This window comes from Lagenorhynchus albirostris, chromosome 6, assembly GCF_949774975.1.
Source record: "Lagenorhynchus albirostris chromosome 6, mLagAlb1.1, whole genome shotgun sequence".
Lineage (NCBI taxonomy): Eukaryota > Metazoa > Chordata > Mammalia > Artiodactyla > Delphinidae > Lagenorhynchus > Lagenorhynchus albirostris.
Genome location: NC_083100.1, coordinates 54,961,246 through 54,981,546, shown reverse-complemented (window position 1 = coordinate 54,981,546; position 20,301 = coordinate 54,961,246). Strand labels below are relative to the sequence as shown.

The following is a 20,301-nucleotide window of genomic DNA, read 5'->3' as shown; positions in this document are numbered from 1 at the left end:
CGGCACCCTGCGTGGCCGGCCTGCGCCGGGCCCCAGACCCTTCCGTCTTCCGGAAGCGGACGCGAGGCTGGCTGCGACTGGGTGGGCAGCTACTGCAGTGGCGGGCACGGCGGGAGCGAGGAGGAGTAAAGGGGTGCGGGCCTGGCTCCCGCGCCGGAGTGGAGCACCATGGACGAAGCTGGGAGCTGTGCGAGCGGCGGAGGCTTCCGCCCGGGCGTGGACAGCCTGGACGAGCCGCCCAACAGCCGCATCTTCTTGGTGATCAGCAAGTACACGCCCGAGTCGGTGCTGAGGGAGCGCTTCTCGCCCTTCGGGGAGATCCAAGACATCTGGGTGGTGCGGGACAAGCACACCAAAGAGTCCAAGGGCATTGCATTCGTCAAGTTTGCCCGCAGCTCGCAGGCCTGCAGGGCCATGGAGGAGATGCACGGCCAGTGCCTCAGCCCCAGCGACACCAAGCCCATCAAGGTGCGGGGGCCGGGTCGGGGTGCCCCCGGGGGCGGTGTCAGGCTGCGGTAGGGGTGGTACATCCGCTCGCGGGGGCGGACTGGGCAGCACCTGGCATTTCGGGGTGGGGGTCGGGGAGGGGAGGACGGCGTTGCAAAGAGTGTTCTTGCGGACCCCCTGCCGGCAGGGCTGCACTGGGGTGCGGGGGGATGGGGGATGCAGAGAGAACGTCCGCTCCCGGGTCGGACCAGGCGTCTGCGGCTACTCCGGCTGCAGAGCTGCGGTGCCCGGACAGCCCCGCGCCCCCGCCGTCGCTAATCCACCGCCCAGCTCCGACCCTGACCTACTTTGAGGACTTCTCTGATCCTCTTCAGACCTCGCGGTTTACCGTGTATAAAAACAAGTAACTTTGCTTTTCCTCAGGTAGGTAAGGTGCTTAAAGACTTGATAAAAGTACATGTAACTGTGGCCCTCCCGTTAGCCATTTTCCCAGTACCAAAGTATGCATGTATATAATTTTTTTATATATTTATTTATGTATTTATTTTTGGCTGTGTTGGGTCTTCGTTTCTGTGCGAGGGCTTTCTCTAGGTGCGGCGAGCGGGGCCACTCTTCATCGCGGTGCGCGGGCCTCTCACTGTCACGGCCTCTCTTGTTGCGGAGCACAGGCTCCAGACGCGCAGGCTCAATAGTTGTGGCGCACGGGCCTAGTTGCTCCGAGGCATGTGGGATCTTCCCAGACCAGAGCTCGAACCCGTGTCCCCTGCATTGGCAGGCGGATTCTCAACCACTGCACCACCAGGGAAGCCGTGCATGTATATAATTTAAAAAAAAAAAAGAGGCAAATCATTGTGATGGCAGTGTAATTGTATTAATATTAAATGCCTCTTTGAATACTCTTAATTAACAATGGTGGTATTTATATTACGTTTCCACACTTAACTTCTCTGTAAAATTAATATACTGACACAGGGCAGGAAGGGTGATTTTGAGGGTATTTGACTTAATCTTTCCTTTTAGCACAGAGCCAGTACAAGGTGAACCCTCAGTACATCTTTTTGTCCATAGTAGCAGTCTCTGTAGGCCTTTCTTGCAAAAAAGAGAGGAGCCTAGGAATACACCAACAACACATTAGACAATAGACATTCCCTCTCCTCCCACCTCCCAGACCCTCTGAGTCAGGACAGATCATCAATGAAATTAAGTGTAAGGCCACAGTATATACTAGATCAGGGGGTGGCAAGCTTTGTCTGTAAAGGGTCAGTAAATATTTTAGGCTTTGTGAGTCATGCACAGTCTGTCACACATTCTTTTTGTTTTTTAACAACCCTCTAAAAATGTAAAAGCAATTCTTAGATCATGGGCTGTAGAAAAACAGGAAGCTGAAGTTTGTTGACTCCTGCACTAGGTTGATAATTTTCATCTCCTTCCAATTATGATCTTAGCAGGGAGGATTTTTTTACTTTGAATATAGTATAACCACAGAGATCTTCTTGGAAACTCCCCAAATTTGAAACCTATAGACCCCCCCTTGCCTTCATTAAATTCCTACAAGAGAAGTAAAAGTTCCAGCACTAAAATGTATCCCCCCCTTTTCACCACAGAGAAATTAAATGATTCCCAAAGATAATTAAAGCTTAAGTTTTGTTTTTCACATTTTTGTCCACTCAGTTTCAGCCAGAGGGTTGTTGCACTAGTGCCTTAGCTAGACAGTCTAAATTCATTCTTCAGCAGCTTCAACTTGGGCTGTCTTCTGCTGGAATGTAGTGGGGTTTTTTGTTTTGTTTTTCAGTATTTCCAGTTAAATTAATTCACCTTCAGTGTTTCTCATGTACTTTGCTTTTGCAAAGTTCCAAAGGCCCTACAAGACAAATAAGAAAATTTTAATACCAGGCCTACAGCCAGAAAAGATTGTCCAAATGAAACTCATTCTGTGAGTGATCAGCTACATTATCTTGAGGAAAAGGGTAAACCTAGAAAACAAGAGAAAAATCTTAGTTCTTAGCTTTGCGAGAATTTAGAGCCATAGTCTGTGAACGTAAAGTCTCAGGAGAAATCATCCAGTAGGTGGTTGATTATTATACATGTTTTCTACTTAGATATTGTCATCTTTATCAGAAATTTGAAATGCTCCAATCTTCTAAAATTTAAAAATTTGTGATCTGATGGCACCTCCAATCACAAGTCTTACTTGAAACTCTTTTTTTCTCCTAGTGTCTTCCTGTACTTAAAGGTTCCCTATTTGTATTTCCCTATTGACCATCCATTACTGATACATGCACTGGACTAACTTTCTAGTGGGCCATTTCTGTGTTACTTAATACTCTACTACTAATACCTTATACAGTGCTTGGCATGTGGTATAAGTTTATCAAAGGAATAACTGGAAGTAGATGCTATCTAGGGGTGTATCTCCAGCTGTATCTTGTAAGCAAGGTTCTACACCTCTGTGACACCTGTTTTCCAAGCAAACATAATGACCCTATTTTTCAATATTTCTAAAATCCCGTGGCTCTATAAATTCTTTGTCCTTTTAGTTGCTCCCCTCTCCTCTGGAATTCCATAGGTTCACGTTTTCTCATACTGAATGGTATACCGCCCCCCTTTAAAGACAAAGAAGAAGAAGAAAGGAAAAAAATACTCAAGGGCCCTGTCTGGTGATTTACGTTATTTTTATTACATTTCTACAAGTTATAAAAAATAAGAGTAGCCATTAAAATTCTTATGCTTGTAGCTCTTGAAACAAATCCAGAATCATAGTTAAAGATTTTACATTCCTCTGGAATAATATAAAACCAAAGCAATTTTATGAATTAAATTAAAGCAATACCACAAAGCAAATTAAATTCCAGGTAATAATCTAGGGTCACAGATAATATTTCAATAAAACTAAATTACTAATAGAAAAATAGAGCCTCAGTCCATTCTGTGCATTTTCTTGCTCACATAAGTCATTCAGGTGGTAACTGAGATGATCCAGAATATGGTCATGTTACCTTTTTTTAAGGATTAATATTAGAAAGCAAACAATTAAAAATATGACCATCTAGACTTAAACCCAACTGTATCAATATTAAATTAAACATAAATTGGCTAAACACTCCTATTAAAAAGCAGGGATTGTCAGGATTTTTTTTTAAAAGGCCAAACTAAATGCTGTTTGCAAGAGATGCACTTTTAAGTATAAAGATACAAAGAGGTTGAAAGTAAAAGGATAGAAAAAGCTGGTGTGATATCAGACAAAATGCTCTTCAACAGGAAGGGTATTAACAGAGAATAATTTCCTAAAAATAAAAATATCAATCAAAAAGTACATAACAATTCCAGATGTTTATGTAACCAATAATAGAGCTTCAAAATACATGAAGCATTATTAATAGAACTAAAAGGAGAGAGAAATTCATATTCAGATTTTTACACTCCTCTTAGTCTCTGACAGAAAAAGTAGACAAAATCAGTAAGGATATGACATGTTAATAACACTATTAATCAACTATATAATTGACATTTATTGAACACTACCCAACAAGCGCAGAGTACACGTTCTCTTTCAGTGCACTGACTATTGCACTGACTGTTGCTCTCTTTCAGTGCACTGACTATTGCTCTTGGTAAAAAATTACAAAGGAAAAAAGAATTCGGAAAAAAAGTGCAAAGATCAGTGTTATCTCATAAAAAGTCATTGCAATAAAGATTGCTTTAGCAAAATGTTTTTTGATAAGACGCTATTACATTGCATTTAACCTAACATGAATCCCATACTAATAATGAAGTAAGTATTCTTAAGGAGTAGGAAAACAGTTGACTGATATTTCCGCATTATTCTTTGGGTTTTGTTTGTTTCTTAGGTTTTCATTGCTCAGTCCAGATCATCTGGAAGTCACCGAGATGTTGAAGATGAAGAACTTACAAGAATATTTGTTATGATACCAAAGTCCTACACAGAAGAAGATCTACGGGAAAAATTTAAGGTACTTAACATTTTCTAATCAGCTAGGGTTCTTGATAACTTACAGTCTTACATTGGTTGTACAATTACTAAATCTTGTTTTGTTTGAGTTAGATCATTAGATTGGTGGTGGAGAATTAAATAACTATTTTTAAGTCATCTATTTCAATCTAGTTATTAAATATTAAAACTAAAATAAGTTAACTTTTTAAAAATATATAAAACCTGGAAAATATTGATGATGGTGTTTTTCCCCCCATTTAATGAAAATACAGATTCAGGAAAATGAAGTATAAAGCTCAGAGTTTTAAGTAAGGTCTCATACCTAGTAGGTGATGGAGCCAAGATTTATGCCCAGGGTGTCTGAATCCAGAGCCTGCTCTTGGTCTTGAAATTTTCAAAGCACCCTCTTAGCACTCCTCTCTATTGCCTCTCATGGAGAGGTGGGGCAGGCGAGCCTGAGTGTGTGAACTGTATTATCTCACATTTGTTACAAGTCTGTGGCATGTTGATGAACTTGTTCACAGAAAGACTTATCCTCTATAGTTTTTGTTTTAAAATTAGACCTCTGAAGGAATTATATTTAAAGAAAAAAAAAAAACTACCTACAACTCTGAACTATAGCTAGATTGTAGTCAATGAAATTTGGAGACAATTTAAAATTTCTTTTTAGCCATTGACTTTTATAAGCAGTGACACACTTTCACAAAAGCTATTAAAAAGCAATTTTTAAATTGTCTTGAGTTGTAATTTTTTATTCTTTTTCTACTAATCTTCCCAGTACTGAATCATGTGGACAACAAGCAAGAAAGAAAACAAGTAGTAAAAAGTAATTTTCAAACTTCCTCTATCCTACCCCAACCGAGGATTGAATAAAATACTTCAAAAATAACAAATACCAAATATATATATATTCCATACTTCCTCCAATAGTAAGAATAAAGTTTTTACCTTATATACTTATAAACTTTTATCTTTCTCTGAGTGAACAAATGTGGCATTTTTAAATACATATATAGTAGTTAAGTTACTAACGGTTACATGAAAATTTTTTAAATTAATAATAAACAGTAAGAATTTATATCCCGTATTTCTTCCAACATTAAAAGTAAACATTTACCACATATTTCTCACATGGAGTATTAACTTTCTGCGTGAACCAATGTATTTTTAAAATGTACTTCAAGAGGCACTCCTTCAAAAGTATACACAATCATTTATGTTCGTGTTAGAAGGCAGATAAATAATTATAGCTAATATTTACTGAGGGCTGACTATGTCCCAGACCCTCTATATGCGCTTTAGGTGTACTTGCTATTTTAACCCTTAAAACAACCCTATGAGGTAGGTACAGCTATTAGCCCCATTTAACAGCTAAGGAGATAGGCAACTGCCCAGTTAATAAGTGGCTGAACCAAGATTAAAATAAAGAAGGTTCCATTCCAGAGCCTCTGCTCTTAACAGAGGCTGAGCAAGACTTTGGAGCTTTCCAGACCATGTACAAGTTTTTGCTCTCCCTCCATGACTTTGGCAAGTTATTTGATTTCTCTAAGGCCCAGCTTCCTGGTCTGTGAAATAAGCAGTATGATATATATATATCCTTGAAGTGCTGTTATAACAATAAAGTGATATATGTAAAGCAAATGCTCAGTAAATAAAAAGTATCTTTATTTTGGTTATGTTATTATTTGGTTTTATCATCATTATGGTTATTTTTCTAGTGCCTCATTAGTTTGTGACATTTTTATTCCATTATTAAAAGTAGCTATAAATTCTGATTTCTTTTTTTGTAAGCAAGAAGAACAAGTAAATTTTAAGTTAGTTCTGAAATCTGTTCAGTTATTAATTTTGACTCCTCTAAGATCATTTCTTTTAACTCTCATAGGTGTATGGAGATATCGAGTATTGCAGCATTATTAAGAATAAAGTAACTGGAGAAAGTAAAGGCTTGGGCTATGTTCGATACTTAAAACCATCACAGGCTGCCCAAGCAATAGAAAACTGTGATCGAAGTAAGGATGTGTTCATTTATCATTGTAATAGACATTTGAAAAAATTCGAATTATTCTAATTATAATCTAATACTGGTTTGTGCTAATAGCCATACCTGCTAATTTAATCTCAGCAATGGGAGTTTAAATATATATAGTCCTAGGATGAAAATAATTTGGGGGCTGTGATTAGGCTTTCATTGAGGCACTATCTTAAAAAATATGAGCAACTGCATTAACTCAGTGAAAATGCTGTTGTCCTACTCTGGTTATTATTTCTACAGGTTTTTGGGGTTTATTAAATTATTTAGAATTTTAAGTATTAAAAAATTTACCAACCCTTTCAGGTTGGGGTTTTTTTTAATATTTATTCTTTATATTTTAAAGAAATTCAAGTATTCTGTAATATTTGTTTATATTTGACCTAAACCCTAAATAGAGTTAGGTATACTAATAAACATATAAATAATAAGGATAGGATTTTTAAGGTTTGCTAGCATTGTGAAGTAAATACACATTGGGTTAATTTCAAGGTAGAGTGACATTATTCGGATCTTCTGCTGTTGCTGGTGTACATTCTGAAGAATAAGAATTCTAAAGAGGCCAAGGAAAATATTCTTTGTTGTCATACTTCTAGTTATATTGACCCTTAGAAATGACATGTAGAATAATTCAATTAGTGGGTTTCAGGATATTATAAAAATAGATACATACTGAAAATGATTATTGTTAATCAGTAGAACTCTTAGATAACCCTAAGGTATACACCAAAATTTTCTCTCAGATCCTTCTAAATTTCTCAGTCAACCAACATTAACTGAGTACCTATGGTATACTCACCAATATAAGTAGAGGGATACAAATGGAATATATAGCAACGCTGGCATTTAAGGAATTGACAGCTATATTGGGTAGCCGAGATCTAATAGGCAAAAAATAGTTAAGGAATAATAGATTTTTTAAAGCTCTGTGTCTTATTTATCTGTTGCTGTCACCCCAAGTACCTAGTACTGCTGTTAGTAGTACTCGATATAGTAGTGTACTCAGTTGAGTAGTACTCAATTAAGATTTATTGAGATCTCTAGCAAAGATACTGCCATTTATAGTAGACTCAATAAAAATTTGCCAAATGAGAAAATGTTCAGAACTATGTGATATAGCCTATCAATGGTGAAAAACAAGTGCACCAAATGAGCATGGGAATACATCTGGAGGTAGGATTTGCAACTGGTGTAGAGTAGGCAGGGCAGAAGATGAGAGCAATGTTAGTAAAGACACAGAGCTAGAAATAAACGTCTTTGCTTAATAGCATGAAGGCAACAATCTGAATAAAGCTTGGTGTTCCTGTTGAGAAACAGGGACAAAGTAATCTAGGTACATTGGAACCGTACACGGGAGGTGATGAAGAGTTCAAGCTTAGTCCACATTAGAAAATTCCTTGTAGATTGTTTTAAAAGGAGAAAAATAACAAAAACTGTTTCAGCACAGTTGATCTAACCACAGTATCAAGAGTGGATTTACAGAGGAAGAATTCAAAGAGGCTCATTTTATCCTTTTTTGGAACCACTGAATAATATGATGAAAGCTGTGAACCTTCTCCCTTGAAATATGCCCATGTGCACATATGAATAAGCATTATGTTTAAAGTTTCAGAGGGTTCATGAACCTTCCCACCTTTTGAAGCTCATCGTTGCTGGTGTACATAGTTAAAACTCTTGATCCAGAGGCAAAGCTATCAGTTGAAGGGTTGTAATTAATTGACGAGAATCTAATTTTAAAACAGAGGCAGGGAAGTTGGAGTGAAAGATAACATCTAAGTATATTTCAAAGGAAGAATCTTGATGACAGTTGGGTGTGAAGAAGCACTATTGGATTTTGATGTTGGAAAGCCTGAGAGAATGAATGATGATGTCATCTGTCGTAGAGGGAGACTGGAAAGGATAGAATAGAATTGCTGATCTTTCATGTCTACATTGACCCATAATTTGGGATTCTTGCTGTTTCTCATTTACTCCTTGCCATCTTTCAAAAAGCAAAGAAGTAGGTCTGGTGGAGATGGTTGTTTGTGTAGATTTTGTTTTATACAATTATAAAACTAAGTCAAGCACTAGCAATCAAATATATTTGTAGGTGTGTTAAATTTGCTATAAAGTTTGAAATTTATGGATTCTCTTTTTCAGGTTTTAGGGCAATCTTGGCTGAACCTAAAAATAAAGCATCTGAATCCTCAGAACAAGATTATTATAGTAATATGAGGCAGGAGACTTTGGGACATGAACCTAGAGTGAATATGTTTCCATTTGGTAAGTGGGCTATCTTTACTTTAATGGCATAAGTAGTGTATGCAATCTGATTTGGAGGGGTTTTTTTTAATACTCTTTTATCAGCAGTCTGAAGTTCACGTAGTGAATAAAATAATTTATAGGGTTTTTTTTTCTTTCAAGAAGTTGGTCATGACACCTAATGTCATTATTTAATGCTTATTTTGTTTAACTTATTTCCAATTATAGTTTTTTGTGGTTAGTTATGGATTATCTAAGTGTTACACTATGTCACTGTCAGTGGCAGTGTTACACTGCCATTTTGGGGGGGTGAGCTGCTGCTTGTAGGCAGCTGACCAAGAAATATGAAAGACATATACAGTTATCCCCTCGGTATGAATCCTAAAATTTTATCCCTAAATTACTGCTGCTTTAAAATTAGGGCTAGAGAAAGGAGAGGAATGACAAAAGTAGAAGTTAGAAAAGGGGGAACATGAGTGATGAAAGTAAGACCTGTAAATGTTATTCGGCATAAACTTCCCTTTAGGTGAAACACTTGCCATATTTTGCAGTTTTGCATAGTAAACGTATTCCTGTGAAATTACACTACACGTTTCTGCTTATATTTCTGTATCAAGGCAGGGAAATGGGGAGAGTTGTCTGTTTTCTTGTCCTTGTCTCTCCTGATAGTGCTGATGACCAAGAGCATATTACAAAAGACAGTGCCTTTGTTCAATGCAGAGGACTTAATGACACTTCATTTTATTTTCTAGTATCTAAAATGTTAAATGAATCTCTGAATGTATAGAAATTTAAAGATTTGCTTTTTTTTTTTATATCGTTGGAGAACAACAATCTGAATTTTCAAGTTTTGACAAGAATGACAACAGAGGCCAGGAATCCATCTCCAAACGCCTGTCAGTTGTATCAAGAGTTCCTTTCACTGAAGAGCAGCTTTTCAGCATTTTTGATATAGTACCAGGGTTGGAATACTGTGAAGTTCAACGAGATCCGTATTCTAATTATGGTAAAAATAATGTCTGTATTATTTTTTAATATACTGTGTTTTGTTAAACTGGCTTTCCTCCAGTGGCACTTTTTCTTTTTAATTTTTATTGGAGTATAGTTGATTTACAATGTTGTGTTACTCTCTGCTGTACAGTAAAATGAATCAGTTATATATATACATATATCCACTCTTTCCTAGATTCTTTTCCCATATACGTCGTTACAGAGTATTGAGTACAGTTCCCTGTGCTATACAGTAGGTCCTTATCAGTTATCTTTTTTATAGATAGCAGTGTATATATGTCAATCCCAATCTCCCAATTTATCCCTCCCCCCACCTTTTCCCCCTGGTAAGTTTGTTTTCTACATCTGTGACTCTACTTCTGTTTTGTAAATAAGTTCGTTTGTTCCGATGGCACTTTTTATGTCAGATACTGTTTGTATGACAGTTTTTTGTTTCTTTTTTCTCTACCTTAAACTTTCAAATATAGTGATACCTCAATAAACAAATCCCTGGGAATACATCTACTTTATAGTCATGTATTTTTTTAAAACTGTTTTAACGCCCATAAAATAGAGCATTCTCTGTTTCCAGTTGTACAACAAAAATACTTTAGAATAGGGTCTCTTTCTGTACTTCTCATTAATGCTAGGCAAAGTGATAAAACCCTTAAAGTTTTCTCCTCTTCCCTAAGTCTCTTTTTCTTAAACTTTATACCTCAAAATGGAGCTCCTTCCCTTTTCAAGCATTTTTCCCATTTCAAGCATTTTAATTGCCCTACTTCTCTCTCTGCTTCTCCCCACTCTTAATAGAAGCAAGACTCTAATGTCAGCCATTTGAACTTGGTAACTGGTTCATTGATTAAACCTATTATCTAGTGTTAGGTTAATCCATCTTTGTATTCTTGTAAGCCTTTTGATTTTTTTAAGGCTTTTTTAAAATGCCCTAGTGGTGTAATGGGAAAAGGTTGGCATTCCATTTTGCAGCCAACTCAGGTGCAAATCCCAACAATGACACGTAGTTGTAAGACCTTAGCAGATTGCTTATTCTATCTAGTCTCTCTTTCCTCATCTGTAAAATGGGATTATTAGTACCTTCTATGCCAGGGTTAGATAAGAATTACAAATAATATATATAAGATATCTACTGCAAGTCCTGGCACATAATAGGCACTCAGTTTGTTGGTTTTTAAAGAATTGGAGGTGAGGGGTGGTATAGAGAAATCATACTTGGCATCTCTTCCAGTACTATAGATATACTTGATTTAGTCATTTTAGGGTGTCTTTTTATGGATGTTGAGGGGAAATAGATGAGTCAGATTATATAGACCGACTGACCTAGAGTGTCCACACCCTTCATACAGACACTCCCACATAATCAATATTACTCTACCCAGCACTGGTCTTTTAGCAGGACCTACTAAAAAGTCATTGACCTACTTTGTACCATCTCCAACTTTAACCCAGTCTTATGCTATCAGTCTTTTTTTTTTTTTTTTACTATTAATTTATTTATTTTTATTTTGCCTGCTCTGGGTCTTAGTTGTGGCATGCAGTATCTTTTTTTTTTTGCAGTACGCAGGCCTCTCACTGTTGTGGCCTCTCCCGTTGCGGAGCACAGGCTCCGGACGCGCAGGCTCAGTGGCCATGGCTCACGGGCCCAGCCGCTCCGCGGCATGTGGAATCTTCCCAGACCGGGGCATGAACCTGTGTCCCCTGCATCGGCAGGCGGACTCTCAACCACTGCGCCACCAGGGAAGCCCCATGCAGGATCTTTGTTGCAGCATGTGGGATCTTTTTTAATTGCGGCATGCAGGATCCTTTTTAGTTGCAGCTTGTGGACTTCTTAGTTGTGGCATGCAGACTCTTAGCTGTAGCATGCATGCAGGATCTGGTTCCCAGACCAGGGATCGAACCCGGGCCCCCTGCATTGGGAGCTCAGAGCCTTACCCACTGGGCCACTAGGCAAGTCCCTGCTGTCATTCTTTTTTGTGACTCTAAGGCGCACATTTTGTGGGTTTTGGCATATCTGTTATTATATTCATATGTAATTCTATTTGTTTTGTATTTTCTTTCCTTTTTATCTGGTACTTTGAAATGTATTTGTTCCTTTACCTTCTCTATTGTTTCTCTGGTTGGATGTGTCTGATAAATATGTGTATCATTGGAACACCTTTTTATTAATAGAGGTATTATATAGTTAGAATCCTATTTGAATTAGTTTTATATGTTCATTTGCTCCTGAGTTTCAATTTCATTAAAATGTTGAGATGCTTAGATTTAGAGAGGAACATTAAATTAAAACGTTGTTTTTCCCAAAGTGAGTTATAGTATAAACGTATTGTGAAAACCTTTTGGTTGTGTTACAAGCTCCTGGGCTTGCCATGTAAGGAAGGGCTCCTGTATAAAATTTTCCCCCCCTGTAGCATCACCTTCCTGAATTGAAATCTACCCCCTTAGCTAAAAGCTCTTCAAAGGAATGTGAAATATGTGACTTTTGATCCGAAACCCTCTGTTACCCTGCTTTTTGGTTTTACTACATATATCACTTTTTCTCTGTCTACCACTTCAGCTAGCCAAGATGACTATATATTCTTTTCATATATCACTTCTCATTTCATTTCTTACTATGATAGGGAAAATTTTAGAATTTCAAAGTATATTTCAAAGAATGAAAATTTTAAGAAAAACTGGTTGGCTTTTAGCTGTTTCTCTGTCATATAAGAAAAGCCAAGATCTTAAAATTAAATTCATTGGACAGAACTTAAGCTAATGATACCATTTTTTTTTTAAATATCATGTTCATATTTTTACCAACATCTGGTTTATACTTTGCTTTATAGGAACACAGCTATTGAACACATGTATAACAGAACTTGTTTTCTGACACATTTGATTATATATTTACTAATTGTGTGATATTAGTGTTTTTCTCTATTGTTTCATTCTTATGGCAACACAAACTTTAGTTACTGAATCTGCTTTTTTTCTAATTCCCGTATATTCTCTGCTTTATTTTAGGTCATGGAGTGGTTCAGTATTTTAATGTAGCATCTGCTATTTATGCAAAATACAAGTTACATGGATTTCAGTATCCTCCTGGGAATCGGATAGGTGTTTCCTTCATTGATGATGGGAGTAATGCATCAGAGTAAGTACCATTCCAGGAGCTAGCCTAAAGCCAAGCTTTGGATATATGTGATATGACTTGGAGAATAAAAATAGAATTGACCTCTCAGGTGAGGAAGTCACACAAAAGAAGTTACTGTTTAGAGACTGAATATTTCTAGTTTTCTGTGTATTACCAGTTCTTATCTCCAGTCTCCTTAGAAAAATGGCAACGCAGATGGTAGCTGCACAGCTTGCATCAATGGTGTGGAATAACCCAAGTCAGCAGCAATTTCTGGTAAGTAGGTAAGAATTTAACCTTCACAGTAGTATAAAATAAATGTGGCCTTTGTTTATTACCTGTGTAAGAAAATTTTCAGAGATATAGTAAAAGACCACATAAGTGCCATGATACACATCTCTTTAGCTCTTGACTTAAGAATCCCTAAAGTGCAGTTTTTCTTCTTTTTTGTTTTGAACCTAATTCTTCAACAGCAATTTGGAGGAAGTTCTGGATCACAGCTGCCTCAAATCCAGACAGATGTTGTACTTCCGTCATGCAAAAAAAAAGCCCCTCCTGAAACTCCGGTGAAAGAAAGACTTTTTATCGTGTTTAATCCACATCCTTTACCTTTAGATGTACTAGAGGATATATTCTGGTAAGATTTCAATTCCACAGACTTACATTTTTAAATAATATATTTAAACCAGTCATTTAAGCAGCCTTGCACTCTTGAAGCTTCCTGTGTGTGGTACTTTTCAGGTACAGCTGATTCGTTCTGTGGTTTAAAAAAGTTCTTATTTATATCACCTTTTAAAATATAGAATTGTTTCCTTCTCTTCTTTGTTACTTACATGTCATAAGTCTCCACACAGAATTTCCTTTTATTTTATTTTGAAGACATAAAACATGGAGTATTGTTTTGAAAAGTTGCATACATAGAATGAACAAATCATTTGTTTCTTAATAGAAGATACATCTGTATAGACCTGTCCTCTAGAATTCAGCTGAACAGTGCTTATTAAGCATCTTCTATTTTGTCAGCACTCTATTGGACCCTTAAAGATTATATAACTACATTGAGTAAACAATTACTTGATTGTAGGGAAGAATGTGTGTGTGTGTGTGTGTGTGTGTGTGTGTGTGTACATACGTATATAAAATAAGTGTAAAAAGGGGGAAGACTCTTGTTTGTTTTTAATGTAACTTCTTTAACCTTAACTTTTTCTTTTTGGTCTTTTTCCTATTTGCCTTACAATGTTAGCAAATTTATTTAAAAGATAGAAAGCTTGTTAAAGAACTTCACAAAATATCAGTGATGTGGTTCAAGTATTTTGATTTTTATTTAACCAATTTATTTCATTTATTTTTTTAACCTCTCCTCTGTACCAGGCAGTCACTGTGCTAAGTGCCAGAGACATTGTGTAAACAAACATTATATTACGTAAACAAGATGTAATAGTTCTTGTCCTCTTAGAACTAATCACATGTAGGAGACAGATAAGTGAATAGGAAATTACAACCTAGAGAGGTTGTGTGGTGAAAAGGAATATTCAGTCTGTGAAATACATAGGAGGGGCACCTGCCTTAGAAACTCAGAGAAGACTTATTGAAAGAAGCAAGGTATAGTGGAGGCCTGGAGGATACAAATAATTTAACCAGGGAAGAAAGCTGGGCGTGTGGGTGGTTATACCTGCGGGAGAGAACGTGGAAGGAGGTTGTTGGAATATGGGATTTGAGAGACTGAGGGAAGATGAAGCTGCAGAGGACAAGGACCCAAGTCAAGAAAGCCCCACAAGCTATATTAGGGTGCTTGTCCTTACCCTGGACGCATGAAGAGCAGCTGAAGGGACTTTTAGGGAGGAAATGATCATATTTGTGTTTTAGAAAGATCACTCAGAAGACAGGATAGAGAATAGATTGGAGAAGGATAAACCCAGGGGGCAGGTAAACTAGTGAAGAAGGTATTAGAGTAAACTAAGAAAAAGATAATGATGGTCAGAATGAGGAAAGAGATCTGAGTGATAATGAGGAGAAATTGACTGATAGAGGAAATGTTTAAGAAGGAAGATTGACATTATTAGAGATTGGATGTGGGAAAAGGAGTGAAAAAAGGAGTCCAGAATGGACCCCAACTTTTAGACCTGAGCATCTTTACTTATCAATTTCAGTTGATCTTTTTTTTTTACTTTGTTTCAGTCGTTTTGGTAACCTGATCGAAGTTTACCTTGTGTCAGGAAAAAATGTGGGGTATGCCAAGTATGCAGATAGAGTAAGTGCTAATGATGCCATTACAACTTTACATGGAAAGATCCTGAATGGAGTCAGACTTAAAGTTATGCTGGCAGACTCCCCAAGAGAAGAATCTAACAAACGACAAAGAACTTACTGATTCTTGAGGTATGCTCTTTTTAATCTAAATTCTGAAACACATTGGCTAAATAGTGTAACGAAAGGAATATGTATAGAGTTTCTTTTTAAGGATTTACAAGTTGTTGGTTAAAAGCACTGTGGCTTAAAAGCACTGTGCTGATAATTTTACAGTATATTTTTTAAACTTGAACTTTTTTTTTTTTTTTTTTTTTTTTTTTTTGGGTATGTGGGCCTCTCACTGTTGTGGCCTCTCCCGTTGCAGAGCACAGGCTCTGGACGCGCAGGCTCAGCGGCCATGGCTCATGGGCCTAGCCGCTCCACGGCATGTGGGATCTTCCCAGACTGGGGCACGAACCCATGTCCCCTGCATTGGCAGGCAGACTCTCAACCACTGCGCCACCAGGGAAGCCCTAAACTTGAACTTTTTAAACTTAAAAAATGTTTTTGATGTTTACTGGGAGAATGTCTATCCTATAAAATAAAATCAGATTTCAGTTTAGAAAATTAAATGGTATTTGTGTGTGTGTCTGTGTGTGTGTGAATGTCTTTGCTATTAAGAATTGGACTTTACTATATGGTTACATAAACTTTAAAATTGGAATACTTCTAAAGATTTTTAACTTGAACAGTTAATGTTTTGAGTTATGAATTGAGGTAATTTATGACAGTCTTTATAAAGAATGTCTTGACATTCACTAGTGAAATGCCTAAAAAGCAATACCAAATACAGTTAACCCTTGAACAGCACAAGTTTGAGCTGCATGGGTCCACTGTGGACATGTGGATGTTTTTCAGTAGTAAATACTGCAGTACCACATGATCTGAGGTTGGTTGGGTCCGAGGTTGATTGAATCTGTGGATGCAGAACCGTGGGTAAGGAGTATCTGCGTGTATGGAGGGCCCATGATAAGTGATCCTCAGATTTTCAACTGGGTGGAGGGTAGCCACCCCTAACCCCCACATTGCTCAAGGGTCAATTGTAATGCATCTTTTTGAACCTTTTGAACCTAAACGTTGGTGTTTTTCTGCACTCATATTTGTGAGTTTGTACATTAAAACTGCACGTTCAGAAAATACTCTCGTGCATATATATATTTTCAAAAATAACCTTGACAATTTCCAGAAACTCTTGTCAATTATAAATAATGCTACATACAGCCTTATGAATTCCTTTTTCTTTTAGTTTTAAGAAATCAAACCTAAATTTCTATATCTAGGACAGCTCACATCTCCACGGTTTGGAGAAACATTATTGAAAGTTAGAAATGTTTGATTCTTTCACTTTTTCATTCTGGAAATGAATCCTGAGTTTCAGGGGAAGCTGAGAGCTTCCCCGTTCCCACACACACACCAGCTTCCCAAGTCCACTGCTGGTCAAATAATAGCAGTTGGCAAGTACTTTAGAGTCAGTTTGAAGTTACTTACTTGAAAGCAATTTTCTTTTCACCAGGTTTTCTTTCTGACCAATTATGAGAACTAGGAAGTATCAAAATGAATTGTCTGAATTCTAACTGCTGATGACCTTTCCTCTGATAGAGCAAGTCAAGTGATTAGTTCCTCCTTACAGAAGGCAGTTGTCAATACGAAGTGCCTTTTGGGCCCATTATGAATAATCTCAATTTAGAAATGTTTTCAAATGTTTTATTTAATTACAAAATCCACTCCCGTTACTTCATACAATTCAGAAATATTAAATTTGCCAGTGAAAAAGAATTAGCAAGTCTTTCTTATAACAAAGCAGTTTTTTGTGTTTGCAAATAAAACGTTAAGAACTGAATTCTCTTTACACAAGCTGTCTTCTAAAATAGCATACAAAACTGCTTATTCATGTCTGTGAGTCTTTCAAAATATAGATAACAATTCTTACTCTTACTCGAAGAATCTTTGTCCTTAAAAAAGGACAATAATACTAACTTCTTAGTAAGGGGAAAATATATAAATTACTCCTGTGATTGAGCCTTTTTAAAAATAATTATTTATATAGTATAGAAAATATTAGACTTAAAATCAGAAGATCTGAGTTGGAGTTCCAGCTCTGACACTTAACTATGATTTGGCAGATCTTTTCACCTTTCTGAGGCCGAGTTTTTCCATAGGGTTATTGAGAAAAAATGAGTCAGCAAAATTCCTTATAAAATAAAATTTTAATTTGCTTTGAAAGTGTGAGCTAAACTCGTGCATTGATGACTTCAGTGAAACCTTTATGTCATCTCATCAAAACAATGAGAAACTAAGATTAATGATACAAAACTACCTTCTGGCCAGCAAGTGTGTGAGAATGAAGCTTTATAATATCACATTTAAGTGATATGCATTCATCCAATTCCCTACATTAGAGGAAGTGCATATTCTTCAGCATGACTAGTCATGAAATATAAATCTATCCTTTTTCCCTTTATTGAGTGAGCTGTTACACATATTCAGGGCAAAGGTAAAGTAGGGTCAGATTAGTTGAAAATGGTAGGACATAATGAGCTATATTGGTTTTGAATGTCTTCTAGTTGCAGCACGGCTTTTTTTATTTTTGCTTCGAATCCCCATTTACCATGGACTTCATAATGAGATTCACCTCTTTTGTTGGTACGTTAAATAATATATTATTTTAAGGTTCAATAAGATAGTATGAAAGAATTTTCTAAGTTTTACATGATTGTAACCATTGAAGATTTTAGGGGAGATGGGGGCCACTTTTTCATTTGTTTCTTTAATTTTAAGAGAACACGAACACTACTCATGAAGGCTAGTTCCTTTTGTCTCTGAGGAGTAAGCCTAGGATTAACTGAGCCATGACTAGGAAATAGGAGAAGAAACTGGTCTAAGAATATCACTTTGAAAATAGCTGAGTTCTATTTTGAGGTGGATCTGATGTGCAAAATATGTTTCTTCTTCTATTTGAGGAAAACAGAAATTTTAGTATTTTAGAACATCCTGATTTGTGTGTGTGTGTTTTTTTATAGGTCCATTTCCTTCTTTTTTAATCACATAAAACGGTTTGTACAACTGTCACTTTTTTCACTTCCTATGTTTTCTATCTTGACATATTGTTTTGAGGAAATCCCTCTGAATTTTATCCTTGTCCCTCAATTATGATTGAACAATTATGGTTAGTTGAGTTTAGCTACCCAAAAGAACAAAATATTTCAGCATACATGCTCTAGTTGGACTCATGGTTAAGAAGACAGTTACGAACACCCACTCATCAGCCTGGTGTGTAGGGATAAAACCCAAAGCTGTCATCCTCACATACATGATTTTTGTATTAATTTACAATATTTTCCCTCCAGAAATTCAGTACCCACTTGCATCATCCTTCTGAGTAAGTTAAGTTTTGCTTATTTGGGGGCATCTATGATTAAGTAAGCAGGTAACATTGGGTATACGAAATAAAGGAATAACTCCTAACATTTTTAGGTATACTATATACAACAGCTATTTCCTTTCAGGTGATGATTTTCATACTTGTGTTGTGTTCTTTCTACAGAACAAAGACTAATGACATAATCCTCAGCTGACTGACTGAAAATGTGACTGGACGCACTCCTTGTGGACAGTTGACGGCTTTTTTTTTTCACATACCTGATAGTCTCTGCACAGCATTGTTTTGTCTTGGGGAGCAGGGATTGTTGACATGTATTTTTAAACCACACGTTAATGCTAAAACTAATATAGTAGTTGTTTCTTAGAGCAATATGTTGTTATGTGTGGCAGAAATAAAGTTTTCTTTGCTTAACTAAATCATGCCTTATTTATGTAAAAGACCAGAAATGAAAAAACTTGAAAGTCAGTGTTTAGAATTTGACTAAATGACATATTTCATTGATTTTGAGATGCACATTTTTACACTTCTGACATTGGAAATATTTTGATATCCATTACTGTAATTGACAACCTCTTTTTTTCTTTCTTAGTGGAACATAAAGATGCTGTTTTCAATCAGTTGCATCTTAGATTCAATAAAATATAATTGCTACTCAACCTACACATATAGATTGGCTCCTTACACTTACTCTAAAGCAAGAGCCAAAAGACATATCATTAGAAATGATTTTTTTATACCAAGATACAACAGTTTGTTGGTAATCTTGTACAGATCTTTCAAGATTTTTTTTTTTTTTTTTAATTTTTGGCTGCTGTGGATCTTCGCTGCTGCAAGCGGGCTTTCTCTAGTTGCGGCGAGCAGAGGCTACTCTTCATTGCAGTGCGCGGGCTTCTCATTGTGGTGGCTTCTCTTGTTGTGGAGCAGGGGCGCTAGGTGCGGGCTTCAGTAGTTGTGGCACGTGGGCTCAGTAGTTGTGGCTCGTGGGCTCTAGAGCGCAGGCTCAGTAGTTGTGGTGCACGGGCTTAGTTGCTCCACGGCATGTAGGATCTTCCCAGACCAGGGCTCGTACCCATGTCCCCTGCATTGGCAGGCAGATTCTTAACCACCATGCCTCCAGGGAAGTCCCTTTCAAGATTTTAGAGCAGTGGTGCTAAGGGAAAAAAAATTTAAGTTATCACTGATAATATGTTTAAATAAATATCAATGGCTTTGGTAGGTGGACATTTTCCCTTTATAAGTACAGAACATAATGGCCACTCCAAAAATATGATATATAAGCAATTTTCAGAACAGACTATGATAGGAAGAATAGTCATTTCATAAAAGATTAAAAATGAGGAGCCTACTCTGCTTGTATTTTGAAAATCCAAGAAAAAAAATTTTATCTGCTCTTGAAGTGAATGATATGTATCAGAAAAGGTATATCTAAGTCAAGAGTTTGGCACCTTAAAAAAAATAGACATTAAATGGCATGCAGTTGTTAAAACATCACTTAATTACCTCCGTATTATGCCTTTCACATCCTGAGTTAAATTAAAAATAGTGAAAAGATTAAATTCACTGAGCATAATAGCATATTTCATACTTGGACATTTCTCTGCTGAAAAATTTAAATCCTTTTTTTTTTGAATCAGTAATTTTAATAAATTTAGATAAGAAAATATCCTGTCTTATCTTCCCAGGCAAGACTTACTGAACAAGAATTGAACCAAGTATCTTTCTGTGAGCCAAAGGCCATATTTTAAAAAGGAAGCAAATGGGTCTTTAGAAATGAAAAATTTAACTGAGGAGAGTTGAGGATTAATTACCAATAGATAGATTTATTCATCCCAAACTCATTTACT

The 20,301-nt window shown here is 36.7% G+C and overlaps 1 protein-coding gene across 4 annotated transcripts; it reads left to right on the top strand.

Moving 5' to 3' along the window:
* RBM45 (RNA binding motif protein 45) lies at window positions 1-18,873 on the top strand. Of its 4 annotated transcripts, none has more exons than XM_060152568.1 (12): window positions 1-468; window positions 4,296-4,418; window positions 6,282-6,408; window positions 8,568-8,690; window positions 9,496-9,675; window positions 12,678-12,807; window positions 12,978-13,062; window positions 13,260-13,423; window positions 14,965-15,165; window positions 17,640-17,718; window positions 18,423-18,454; window positions 18,620-18,873. In XM_060152568.1, the coding sequence occupies exons 1-9, from the start codon at window positions 169-171 to the stop codon at window positions 15,155-15,157; spliced, it is 1,425 nt and encodes a 474-aa protein (XP_060008551.1). In that variant the 5' UTR covers window positions 1-168; the 3' UTR covers window positions 15,158-15,165; window positions 17,640-17,718; window positions 18,423-18,454; window positions 18,620-18,873. The 4 variants fall into 4 exon arrangements, with proteins under 4 accessions (XP_060008551.1, XP_060008548.1, XP_060008549.1 ...); XM_060152565.1 differs by having other exon boundaries at window positions 9,490-9,675; XM_060152566.1 differs by lacking the exon at window positions 17,640-17,718 and having other exon boundaries at window positions 9,490-9,675.
* Window positions 18,874-20,301: the final 1,428 nt, after the last annotated feature.

What these genes read in the sequence shown, in the direction of transcription:
- RBM45 (XM_060152567.1), top strand. Translation starts at nt 169, where the DNA reads ATGGACGAAGCTGGGAGCTGTGCGAGCGGCGGAGGCTTCCGCCCGGGC. An exon ending in GCGACACCAAGCCCATCAAG is followed by an intron (nt 469 to 4,295) that starts GTGCGGGGGCCG and finishes TTTGTTTCTTAG; the next exon opens with GTTTTCATTGCTCAGTCCAG. An exon ending in CAAGTCAGCAGCAATTTCTG is followed by an intron (nt 13,063 to 13,259) that starts GTAAGTAGGTAA and finishes ATTCTTCAACAG; the next exon opens with CAATTTGGAGGAAGTTCTGG.